The 14,114-nt window shown below is 40.0% G+C and overlaps 1 protein-coding gene across 1 annotated transcript in view; it reads left to right on the top strand.

The window, feature by feature from the left end:
- LOC139471162 (uncharacterized) overlaps window positions 1–14,114 on the top strand; it is a 132,130-nt gene that overhangs the window by 95,418 nt on the left and 22,598 nt on the right. The window contains exons 104-120 of the mRNA XM_071253435.1: window positions 532–767; window positions 1,156–1,286; window positions 1,749–1,902; window positions 2,095–2,316; window positions 6,320–6,413; window positions 6,640–6,760; window positions 6,953–7,098; window positions 7,270–7,403; window positions 7,712–7,987; window positions 8,203–8,466; window positions 8,746–8,894; window positions 9,019–9,160; window positions 10,655–10,758; window positions 12,119–12,322; window positions 12,409–12,583; window positions 12,893–13,158; window positions 13,366–13,521. Of these exons, the coding sequence (XP_071109536.1) occupies window positions 532–767; window positions 1,156–1,286; window positions 1,749–1,902; window positions 2,095–2,316; window positions 6,320–6,413; window positions 6,640–6,760; window positions 6,953–7,098; window positions 7,270–7,403; window positions 7,712–7,987; window positions 8,203–8,466; window positions 8,746–8,894; window positions 9,019–9,160; window positions 10,655–10,758; window positions 12,119–12,322; window positions 12,409–12,583; window positions 12,893–13,158; window positions 13,366–13,521 (2,974 nt within the window). The remainder of the gene's footprint in view (window positions 1–531; window positions 768–1,155; window positions 1,287–1,748; window positions 1,903–2,094; window positions 2,317–6,319; window positions 6,414–6,639; window positions 6,761–6,952; window positions 7,099–7,269; window positions 7,404–7,711; window positions 7,988–8,202; window positions 8,467–8,745; window positions 8,895–9,018; window positions 9,161–10,654; window positions 10,759–12,118; window positions 12,323–12,408; window positions 12,584–12,892; window positions 13,159–13,365; window positions 13,522–14,114) is intronic.

Here is a 14,114-nt window from a genome sequence, read left to right as displayed (position 1 = left end):
GGCTTGTTTCTTATCCAACTACTGGATACACAGGTAGCCAAAACGAAAACATTGTTTATGATATGTCGATTATCTAATTATTATGAACTATGGTTATGAGAACAAGCAGAGAAATCTGACCCAACAAAAACAGGTACATCAGCAAAACATGGTTCATTTTTCACTCTTAACCACATTTTAAGGCTCAGGACAACCATAGCGGACTGACCACAACAACGTCTAGTTAACAAATCATTGTTCTTGTTTTACTAAAAAGTCTACTACTAAAACATTGATCGTGTTTCCCTCTCAGGTATGGTTCTGGGAACAACCAGTGCAACCTGGTCTCAAACGCTATGTTCTGTCAACTAAAGATTGCCCATGTTTCTCTCACAGTATTGGTTCTCAGAACAACCAGAACGAAGTCTCCAAACGCTGTACACGTCAACTAAACATTGTCTGTGTTTCCCTCGCAGCTATGGCTCTAAGAAGAACCAGAGAAACCTCTCACTAACGTACATCAACTAAACATTGTCCATGTTTACCCCACAGCTATGGCTCTGAGAACAACCAGAGCAGACTGACCCCCACCACGACACTCTACCAGACTGGAGTGGACTCCATCTCCTCCTCCTGGAGGGCTGCAGACAGTGAGAGTCCAGTCAAGAAGATGTACTACTCTGTGGGGACCTACCCCCATGGGGAGGATGTCCAGCCCCGGACAGACGTAGAGATCCTGCTGACCGGCGAGGGGGCGCTACCCACTGGCATCAAACCCACAACTGATGGTAAGAACTGGCAGTGGTGAAGAATAAAACAATGAATTAAATATGAACATCTCGCACTTGGTAATATTACATGAACAAATTATAAGATGGGTCAAGACTGTTAATCTATATTGCTAGAAGGCGTTCAACGTACTGATTGATATTCTCGCTAATGCAGTAAGAATTTTTGGTAGCGTTAATAACAACAAATACAAGATTAACTGCAAACTATGAAATAGGCCTGACATTAACTTCGATTACGCTGGCATCAATAATCTCCTCGATCGAAATTTTATTCAGAAAACAGATCTTGTCTCTGTCAAATGTTGTGTTTTATTGTGTATGTGTTCAGTGCAGAGCTGGCATGAATTTGGTATTTTAAAATAGTTGTATCAAATATATGTTTCAGGAAAACCAAACATTCTGACTCTGACAGCCGAAAATGAACTGGGGTTGTCTGCTAGCATTATCTCCCCTTATCTTGTGGTGGACACCTCATCACCAACAGAGGGGGTGTTGACATGTCCAAGCTTCATTCAGGTATTACCTAAGTCAATCCGGAAATCCTGGTCAGACTCCTGTTCTTCATGCTTGTCCTGAAAACCGACTTATATAGGGATCAAGCGGTCAAGCTCAGTATTTGGCTGACTGTTTTAGGCACCAGTTTGCTTTGTCCAGACTCGATTATTTACAGGCAGCCATTTTATAATTAGAATGGTGCCAAGTGCACCTGTCAACTGTCACTCAATCACGTCCATCGCCAGTGCTCTGCAAATAACAAATTTAACAGTTTCACTACACGACACCAGGAGGTGTTTCTAACATTGTAAAACACGGACTTGATTTGACAGCCTTTAGGATAAAAGCGTGTTATGGAGTAATTTTCATTGTGTATTATGCAGTCACCATGTTGATTTAATGTTCATCTGTTTCCATTATTATGATCTGGTAAGATATGAGAAGAAATTGTTTAAAATATTTACATTGTTTCTGTAAATACAGCCGAGATCTGCCGTGGAGTGCACATGGACAGGGTTCTACGATGCCGAGAGTCAGGTTGTAGAGTTTGAGTTCGCTGTTGGCTCCCATGAGGGGCTGGAGGACGTCGTAGCACCTGTCAAACTGCCGGGACATGCTGCCAAATATCTAGTCTCAGGTACAGAACGTATAACTGTATCTGTGTGTAAAACTCACTGGTTGTTTCAAACCTCTTCGGGTTACAACCATAATTAAACAATTGTTTACCATTCTAGATTTTTGTTGGACACACTGTATAACGACATTGTAATGATAATAAAAATGAAAAATATAACGGCTTGCAATAAATTGGCAACGTTTTCATACTTAGGCTTAGCTGATAAGGTGACGCATGGTCAGAGATACTACGCCAAGGTCAAGGCCATCAACCAAGTGGGAATGACTTCATCTAGCATCTCCAACGCCATCAACGTGGACACCACACCCCCATCGGCGGGCACTGTGGTGGAGTTGAAGTCTGTCTACATCATCAACGTCACCGACGAGGTCATCACCGAGAAACTCAACACCTACAAGTGTGACACACAGGAAGGTGGGCGCCACCATTATGTTACTTATACATTTCTTATACATTGTAGCATGACGGCCCATTATGTATGTGATTATTTTACTGGTTCTGAGTAACTATGGACATGGATCAGAAAGCAAAGATTGGGTTCCATTTACCGGTTTATCTTTGAGAAGTTACATGGAACTATGATTGGTTGGTTGGTTGGTTGGTTGTTTTACGCCGCACTCAGAAATATTCCAGCTATATGACGGGGGTCTGTAAATAATAGAGTCTGGACCAGACAATCCAGTGATTAATATCATGAGCATCAATTCATGCAATTTGAATCGATGACATGCATTAACCAAGTCAGCGAGCTTGACCAACCGATCCTGTTAGTCGCGTCTTACGACAAGCAGAGTCGCCTTTTACAGCAAGCATGGGTTGCTGTAGAACTATTCTACCCCGGATGTTCACGTGTCTTGATCTATAAAAAAGCCAACAAAAGATCAGAAAGGTCGCCCTTTTTTGGTAAGGGGATATATGTCGTTTTCCCGATGAACATGTTTCGATGCTTTGCTCATTTCTTGAACCGATTATAGTTTAAAGAAGTTATTTGGCTTATTTATAACATCCTAAGTAAATACTTACTATTCACCGTTTCGCGATCAGTTGTATTCTGTTATGTGTAACATAACTACATCCTACACTATGTGTTACATTACTACATCCTTCACTGTGTGTTACATGACTACATCCTACACTATGTGTAACATTACTACATCCTTCACTATGTTTTACATTGCTACATCCTACACTATATGTTACATTACTACATCCTTCACTATGTGTTACATTACTACATCCTTCACTTTGTGTTACATGACTACATCCTACACTATGTGTAACATTACTACATCCTTCACTATGTGTTACATTGCTACATCCTACACTATGTGTTACATTACTACATCTTTCACTATGTGTTACATTACTACATCCTACACTATGTGTTACATTACTACATCCTTCACTATGTGTTACATTACTACATCCTACACTATGTGTGACATTACTACATCCTACACTATGTGTAACATTACTACATCCTTCACTATGTGTTACATTACTACATCCTTCACTATGTGTTACATTACTACATCCTTCACTATGTGTTACATTACTACATCCTTCACTATGTGTTACATTGCTACATCCTACACTATGTGTTGCATTACTACATCCTTCACTATGTGTTACATTACTACATCCTACACTATGTGTTACATTACTACATCCTTCACTATGTGTTACATTACTACATCCTACACTATGTGCTACATTACTACATCCTTCACTATGTGTTACATTACTACATCCTACACTATGTGTAACATTACTACATCCTTCACTATGTGTTACATGACTACATCCTACACTATGTGTTACATTACTACATCCTTCACTATGTGTTACATGACTACACCCTACACTATGTGCTACTTTACTACATCCTACACAATGTGTGACATTACTACATCCTACACTATGTGTTACATTACTACATCCTACACTGTGTTACATTACTACATCCTTCACTGTGTGTTACATCACTACATCCTTCACTATGTGTTACATTGCTACATCCTACACTATGTGTTACATTACTACATCCTAGACTATGTGCTACATTACTACATCCTACACTGTGTTACATCACTACATCCTTCACTATGTGTTACATCACTACATCTTTCACTATGTGTTACATCACTACATCTTTCACTATGTGTAACATTACTACATCCTTCACTATGTGTTACATTACTACATCCTACACTATGTGTTACATTACTACATCCTACACTATGTGTTACATTGCTACATCCTACACTATGTGTTACATTACTACATCCTTCACTATGTGTTACATTACTACATCCTACACTATGTGCTACATTACTACATCCTACACTATGTGTAACATTACTACATCCTTCACTATGTGTTACATCACTACATCCTACACTATGTGTTACATTGCTACATCCTACACTACGTGATACATTACTACATCCTTCACTATAGGTAAAATTAATACATCCTATACTATGTGTGACATTACTACATCCTACACTATGTGTTACATTACAACATCCTACACTGTGTTACATTACTACATCCTTCACTATGTGTGACATTACTACATCCTACACTATGTGTTACATTACTACATCCTACACTATGTGTTATATTACTACATCTTACACTATATGTTACATTACTACATCCTTCACTGTGTGTTACATTACTACATCCTTCACTATGTGTTACATGACTTCATCCTACACAATGTGTAACATTACTACATCCTTCACTATGTGTTACATCACTACATCCTACACTGTGTTACATTACTACATCCTACACTGTGTTACATTACTACATCCTACACTGTGTTACATTACTACATCCTACACTGTGTTACATTACTACATCCTTCACTGTGTGTTACATTACTACATCCTACACTATGTGTTACATTACTACATCCTTCACTATGTGTTACATTACTACATCCTTCACTATGTGTTACATCACTACATCCTACACTATGTGTTACATTACTACATCCTTCACTGTTACATTACTACATCCTACACTATGTGTTACATTACTACATCCTACACTATGTGTTACATTACTACATCCTTCACTATGTGTTACATTACTACATCCTTCACTATGTGTTACATTACTACATCCTTCACTGTTACATTACTACATCCTACACTATGTGTTACATTACTACATCCTACACTATGTGTTACATCACTACATCCTACACTATGTGTTACATTACTACATCCTTCACTATGTGTTACATTACTACATCCTTCACTATGTGTTACATTACTACATCCTTCACTATGTGTTACATCACTACATCCTACACTATGTGTTACATTACTACATCCTTCACTGTTACATTACTACATCCTACACTATGTGTTACATTACTACATCCTACACTATGTGTTACATTACTACATCCTACACTATGTGTTACATTACTACATCCTTCACTGTTACATTACTACATCCTACACTATGTGTTACATTACTACATCCTACACTGTGTTACATTACTACCGTGTACACTATGTGTTACATTACTACATCCTTCACTATGTGTTACATTGCTACATCCTACACTATGTGTTACATTACTACATCCTTCACTATGTGTTACATGACTTCATCCTACACAATGTGTAACATTACTACATCCTTCACTATGTGTTACATCACTACATCCTACACTGTGTTACATTACTACATCCTACACTGTGTTACATTACTACATCCTACACTATGTGTTACATCACTACATCCTACACTATGTGTTACATTACTACATCCTACACTGTGTTACATTACTACATCCTACACTGTGTTACATTACTACATCCTACACTATGTGTTACATTACTACATCCTTCACTATGTGTTACATCACTACATCCTACACTGTGTTACATTACTACATCCTTCACTATGTGTTACATCACTACATCCTACACTGTGTTACATTACTACATCCTACACTGTGTTACATTACTACATCCTACACTATGTGTTACATCACTACATCCTACACTATGTGTTACATTACTACATCCTACACTGTGTTACATTACTACATCCTACACTGTGTTACATTACTACATCCTACACTATGTGTTACATTACTACCGTGTACACTATGTGTAACATTACTACATCCTTCACTATGTGTTACATCACTACATCCTACACTGTGTTACATCACTACATCCTACACTGTGTTACATTACTACATCCTTCACTATGTGTTACATTACTACATCCTACACTATGTGTTACATTACTACATCCTACACTATGTGTTACATTACAACATCCTACACTATGTGTAACATTACAACATCCTACACTGTGTTACATTACTACCCTATACACTATGTGTTACATTACTACATCCTTCACAACTGTATGTCCACAGACTGCCTGGCTATAGACGCGGTGTGCCAGGAGTCTCTGTCCACTGTCAACGTGGCCTGGCAGACCTTCACTGATGACGAGACGGAGATTGTCAAGTACGTCATGATGACAGTCATTAAATATGTTCTGAACCCGCAGTATTTCAGTAATGCAGGGAGAAAGCATAAAGTAAACTGATAGCCACTTTGCACAGATACATGTAGATCTTAGCACTTCCTGTATAATCAGACTATATCAAAGTATAAGAGTAGCATCTTCTCTTCAATTTTACCTATATAAAGCTTTGTTGTGCTTCTCATTTCCACGTTTTGGCTTCTTCAGATACGAGATAGCTGTTGGCACTTCACCTGGAGGGGGACAGCTAAGGGGGTTCTTTGAGACTGATGACGTCACAAAGAGATACCTGCCAGTCACGGGCCTGATACTGAAGGGAGTGAGACAGGTGAGATAACTCTTGACCCTTGACTCTTGACAAAAGAGATATCCCTGAGTTGTATATGTAGTTTGTGTCATGCCCACAAGATCAGTAATGTGTTATTCTGGCCATCACTTCCATAATAAGCATCACAGGAGAAGCTAAGTTTTGATTTACTAGGAACACACAATACATCCAATGATGAATTTCAAATTACAGATATTTGTGACAGTAAAAGCTACCAATGGAGCTGGCCTCAGCACAATATCCACGTCTAACGGTATCTACATGTCCTACCTCAGTCAGGGCTTGGAGCCGCTCACTCATGTTGGAATCTGGGATGGCGACAGTCACGATGGAGACCTGTGAGTATTGTCTGTGAACACAGCTTCAGGAATATCTGTCTCAAAGCATGATATCAACAACTCAGACCCACCAGATACACTGACAAAACGCCCAGGGTCAGGTAATATCATCATCTTCATATGCAAAGATGATTCAGTATCTAATTTGTAGTTGACCTTGTTTCTCTACAGTGATTTCCAGACAAGTCTGTCCCGAATGGGGGCCAAGTGGGACGTGTCAGGTGACCCGTGTCCAGTGGTCAAGTATGAGTGGGCAATACAAAGGGCTGACGGTCTGAGGGTCCAGGAGTACTTCAATACAGAAGGTGGGCGTTGTGACAGCAGTTGACAATGATCACGTGTATTCGATACTGGAGGCATTTGTACATATGTATTTCCAGAACCGTATAGCCAATGATTGGACTGAACACACTTATATTCATGAACTCAGTTATAAAAACAAAAACAAATCTGTTCTCCATTTGTGAACTTTTCTGTTGACGGAACTAATGTGGAGCCTATACCTTTCTAATGCTTGTGATATTTTCAGATTGGGACATAGGAGATGCACAATGCTAAAATATATTTTACTTGGTTCAACAGCTGAATCTCATCAATTGTTCTTCAATTCCAGGAAGAACCAATGGCGTCAACGACCAGCTGAGCATGCAGAACATGGAACGCTACTACCAGTACCTACGGGTGACCAACGCCATGGACTACACCTACACCATCAGGTCGAACGGCATCACCATCGAGGATGACCCCCTGGTGCCTGGACAGGTCAATGATGGAGATGTCGTGGGATTTGACCTTGTGTTCCTCCGAACGAAAAGTAAAGTCAGCGCCAACTGGGACAAGTTTGGTAGTGATGGCAATGCTGACGACGTGTCAACTGGAATAAAAGCTGGTTAGATAATGTTTTTGCAATATTATATTTCCATATCTCCATACAAATGATGAGATAGGGATAGTCTTCCTGTAACTCATCTAGGAACTCAAGAAGAAAATATGAAAAGAATTAAAGAACATTCAGATTATTAAAAACAAACCTGTATGCTCAAAGATTCAAATGTATTCGCTAGTGTTTTCGAAATAAAGGGCGTTTTCACCTTTTCGTTGTAGATGAGGACAAAGAGAAATCTTCCAACCAAGAAGTCGCTTTCTACGAGGTTGCTGTTGGAACTGACCGCCGTTTCCCCAAAACACGTGACAACGTTGTGCCGTTTGTCAACGTTGGCCTAAACAAGACTGTGACCTTTTACGACCTTGACCTCACCCCCATCACGGCAATGTATTACTTCACTGTGAGAGCACACAGCCGCTCCGGGTCTAGGACTGACGTCACGTCCAATGGCTTCTCTGTTGGCTTTGATGGAGGAGTCTCCGGTGAGACCTTCACTTTTCCAGGACTTGTAGAAATATGTAGATTAATATATGTAGAAAATTCAGATATTACACAGCAAGAGTATCATATGGTACTTACTTGTAACACTCTGTCAAATCTTAGTCAGGACGTATACAAACACGACTAACAAAGACACCTTGAGATGTACCATCTGCTAGCATTTGTCTCCTGTTTGCTGCTGCTGTGTGACAATATATAATGTATCGATCCATGATAGTGAACACCACTTCCTGAACACATCTCATCACCTTGTGTTTCAGCTGGTTTCATCGACATGAAGGAATTTGTCAATACTAACACTTTCGTAGATGTACCTTGGGACGGGTTCGGATCCAAGATCGGCATGATGATGTACTACGTGGGCCTGTCCAACAACACGGAGGCTGGCAACTATAGATGCGGACAGTTCGTGAGTATAGATGACCCTCCCAGAAAATTCTACGTATGCGTATCTATTATAACCTTTTCTGTGGCCAGCGTAATTTAAGATTTAAGTTCCATCGAAAGGCCTTATGTTGGTGATATGTTTTCAGACTGAAAGAGGCTCCATCACTGACGATGAACGACAAGGTATTTTCAACATTGTGGACCTACAAAATGTCGGGAAGGACACATTCATGAAGTTTGAAAATCTGTCTCTTGAGCAGAATGGTGTCTACTATGCTTGGGTTGTCGGTAAGTTGAAGCAAAAAGGTAGATGTTATGTGTAAAGCCCCATATTATACCACTAAAGCTGCTAACGACGTAAATAGTAATATGTAACGACACATAATAATGACGTGCTAAAGGGAGATATATCCGGAACTATATTTACGTCTTTTGGGATAGGTTGTGTTACGAGCTGTTTTCCAAATTGGAACGCAGAGGTTAACCCAGATACCAGTTCGCACAGAATAAAATTGTGAAGCAAGTATACATGTATGACCACACTAGATCAATAAAAAAATCAATAATTCCAATTTCACACAAATTTCTTGTTTACAATAAAAAAGTCAATGCACTTGTTCAAATAAGTCGCAGAATCAAAACGAAACAAGCCCTAGATTAATATTAGTTCATTTATCCATGTTCCGAATTTGTCACTGTTGAAGGTCGTGAAAAAAGCCTCTCTTTAAATAAAAAAAGGTATTAGAAGCTGGCAGACATTCTGTACCCAAACAGTATTTGGCAAGGAGATGCCAGGTAAGGCAGGTAGAGAAAGAAGCCAGGTAGAAAATGCATCAAATCACCCTCATGTCGCTCCTATTAAGGTACAGCCTCTCCTTCCAGAAACTCCTCGAATGATCAAGCATGCCATGTCCATGTGCACAAGTGCAGATAACTCTAATTCTAGTACACCATTATTCTTAAAAGCCCTACTTGCCGACTGCTGTTCAAAAATGCCAACGACAGCACTTGGTATTTTGGAATAGTAATAGTAATAGTAATACATTTACTGCCATTGACACTTACCGTATTCGACGTAATAAGCGCCCAAGGCGCTCTCAAAATTAGAAATATTGGGCTCTAATTAGAATATTATTTTAGTGGAAAAAACAGAGCTGAAAGATCGTAAATTTCATTTATGCTGACAGCCTGAAATGTTGACATACGACAGATATATTTTTCCAGAAATTAATTGCCCATAATTAAGGGTGCATATAACACATAAGTCGAATACATAAGTCTTGTGTACATTGATCAATCGGAAGGGGTGCTGATTGGGATTGTTCACTAGCCAATATATTAGCAAATATCGCGGTGGGCGCTTATTAGAGCGGGGCGCTTATTACGTCTAATACGGTACTTCAAATATATGTATGACTGTTGATACCGCCACTGATATTACTTACATATAAGAGCTGATAATTCTGATACATCTTTAGCTCACTGAGTAATTAATCAAGTTTTGTCTTCATGAGCATATATTTTCCCTGAGAAACTGTACGATTAGCATACCTGTGTTGTGTTCATTATAATATCACTGCACATCATTATTGATAAATTTCCTTTCTTAATCTCATCTCAAGACACAAAAACATGTTAAATTCACATTTTAAACACGGTGATATGCAAACTGCAGTTGAAATGTGTATCTATGCTACTGACATATGTATCATTCATCATTGCTTATGCGTCAATATCCCTGACAGCACCGTTTCATAATTAGGAATTTGATCCATACACCAGGTGCTGACAAGGCCGGAGAGTGCAACGTGACTAGTCACATGTTCCAGGTAGACGTCACACCTCCAGTCAAAGGCAGGATCAGAGCAGGGCCCTATTATGACCTGGTACGTGACATGGGCCAACTTCGTAAATCCAACTCTCTGTTCAGGCCATGCATGCTAATAACCGTAGTATCATTACATGTTCTTAAAAGGGCTTGAAGATTGCTTTGATATAAAGGTGTTAAAGCCCACTAGTTATCACTGTGTGTGGATTTGTGGTGCACTCTATGTTTAGTGGCACAGTTATATCAGGATGGCTAAATTAATTTTCTTTGAACACTACTTTCTTCATAAATGTTGTCTCGTTATCATGTCCAGCAGGTCAGCTGAGCAGTAGAAGTAAAAACATTTCCCATGATATTGTCATAGTGACTGACTTACAACAACCATTGTCTGAATGAACATTTAATTCCAAAAGCTTATTACCCTGGAGCCATGACATCTATATGCCTTTAAACACCGAATTGCCGTTATTCATAAGATGCTAATCCTAATCGTTAATCCCCATTGTATTGTACATCAACTGTCTGCGATCCTGAACGAGATGTGAAGTAGGTCACTGAAGAAATACTGTTTACATTTATTTATGACTTACTTAATGTCAATTGACCTTGGATGAAAGCATTGATCAGAGAGAGAGAGAGAGAGAGAGAGAGAGAGAGAGAGAGATGTCTTACGTTTAGCCTAGCTAGGGTTAGGCTGGGTGCTCCGGGGCGCCAAGACAACAACCACGACCACTATGTGCTGACCTGGCATATGGTGTCTTTTGTATGTATATATCTACCTGCGTAAAGTAAATTTGTATATACAGCACGTCATCGTCTCCAAGTTATCACTTCCTACTGAGAACCCTATACCGACCCCTTGCAATCACGAGTATGCAAATTATTCGTTAGCAACGTCACGTGTGTCTGCAACGCAGTGCACCAACGCGTTGTTAATATCTTAGTACGCGAAACGTGACCAGTCGTAGACACATATTTGAGGCTCATGTGATGTGTTTGCATTCACTGTTGAACTGGAATATGTTATCGTTTCTTTCATATCAAATGAAAGAAATGGCCTGTGACTTTAGAAGTCTTGTTTTAAAAAAAGTCTCAAAATTAAAACAAAGTTCAGATGACCATACTTTGTTTCGTAAATAAAGGCGATCAAAACCTTCACAAAATCAGAAGAAAGGGGGAGTTGGCTATTGGAAAGTAAACATGTTTAAGATGTTGTCGTAAGCTTACAATGGACGAGATTTCTTATCATTATTGAAATAGGTTTGTCACTTTTATGAATGATTCACCAAAAACAGTAATGACACCAGGTATGCACAAACCAGTTAACGTATCCTGAAATGGATATATCATAGAAACAACAGGACTAAAATCAAACAACATTATAGGGGGGTGTATAATGTACTGTTACATGTCGGCAGCAACTGAGTAACTCGGCGAGCAGTGAGAGTCTTCAGACCTACTGGACAGACTTCAGTGATGAAGACTCGGGGATCCGCTGCTACCACGCTGCCCTGCTGAAGAGAGCCTCCTGTGACAAAGACTCGGCGGAAGAAACTGTCGTAGATTCCATAGAGATTGATGTCAACTACACGTCTTATAAATTCATGGACATCACTATGCAGGTGGGTGATTTACAAGAATTCCATGTAGAGTTTGACACGTGTACGAACACATTCTAGATATTAAAGGTTCATGTTTTCTTTCCAAGGGCAACACTCCCTACTTTGTTCGTCTCGTGGCGGAGAACTTTGCTGGTCTCAAGTCGACATTAGACTCTCCACCAGTCCTGTATGACAGTTCCCTCCCCTCCTCCGGCCTCGTCATCGACGGACATGACTTCACTCACGACATCAGCTGGAGCGGCTCTGCCAACACCGTCACAGGTAACCCATATATATTACGGTTTGGTTTAGATACGTAGGTGCAGAAATAATGTGTGGGTTTTCAGATACGGTGAATGGTAAGTGCACTTCTCATTGTACACAAGGTTGTCTACTCCAGTATCGATTATTTACAAGCTACGGCACCATAGTCGTACTTATTGCCGACCGTTGTATAACACAGGGGTCATTCACTCATGCGATCTATTCACTTCGATGTAGCGGACACATAATTGCTCCAACCGTTTGTCAAGTAAAGAGAAATACTTGGAACCTACTTCATTTTAATCACTCACTTTCTGCTGTCTGTAGGCACATTCCTACACCACCCTGTGCCCGACGTATCTCCATGTCCTGTCAGACAGGTCACATTTGATGACTCGGAGTGGAAGTACCTGGAGTCAGACCGGAACTACGACAGCAACAACCGTAGCTTGACCTTGACCTACAGATCAGCCAACGTCCATCCCGAGTCCGGCAAAGTGGACATCAAACTGTCCCGAGACACCAAGACTGACACCATGTTTTCTGGAACCTACTTCAGAGATGCGGACCTTGTGAATGGCGGGGAGTATAAGGTATTAGGATACAAACTGGCAAATAGTTTTTGTCGCCTATTCCCACAAATTAAGTTTTCCAATCTGTGCGCAAATGCAAAACTTACTGTGACCTTGTCAATGGCGGGGAGTATAAGGTATTAAGATACAAACTGTCTCATAGATAATGTCGCATTGCATGTCCCAGATTACTAGTGATGTCTCACCCACTGACTCCTTGTGTTTCAGCTATCTATCCGAGCTTCAGCAGGTGATGGTCAGGCGGTCACCAGTGTCCTGTTCTGGGACGGCCCAGATGACTACATCCTGGACTATGACTACACACCAACACCGGACTGGACCGAGTCTGTCTGTGCCTGTTGCAGAGTGGAACCTGTTAATGCAGTATGAAGCCTTTCTTTAATCAACTGATTTCCTAACCCATGCAATAAAGTAGCCGGCATTGTCTCCACAATTATAGTCAATGTACCAACAATAACGAAAGTAAATAAAATTATTTTAAAAAAATAGATAACGAAAGTAGTCAGAGCATTGACTCGTTATGCAAAAGATCTTGGTTCGACTTCACACAAGAAGTGAAACTAAGTATTGGTCTGTCCGTCTGTAACATAGCTAGCAAAATGCTTCAAAGCCGAAAGAATACACTCAATCACTCACTCACTCATCGAATCATTCACCTATCCACCCCGCAGTCTTCCTAGGTGGTATGTTCATAATCTTTAGGGGTAAGGGTAACAGGGTAATTTGTGTCCCGTGAACGTGTCAGAAACTATTGATCGTGGGTTCGAATCCCAAAGTCTCCATGTTTGTGTTTCTAGGTTAGTCACACTGTGCTGGTTGGCCTCAGCAATATGATAAATGAAAATGTCTAGGAGTTGACGAAGTCAACAAGCCGTGATACAACTGAAATATTCTTCTAAGTAGGTTACACCAAACCTGGTCAACCATACTCATCATATGTATGTTTCAATACCGTG

Source organism: Haliotis cracherodii, unplaced genomic scaffold (genome assembly GCF_022045235.1).
Source record: "Haliotis cracherodii isolate W230 unplaced genomic scaffold, xgHalCrac1.p SCAF_22, whole genome shotgun sequence".
Lineage (NCBI taxonomy): Eukaryota > Metazoa > Mollusca > Gastropoda > Lepetellida > Haliotidae > Haliotis > Haliotis cracherodii.
This window is presented reverse-complemented; position numbering and strand designations above follow the sequence as displayed.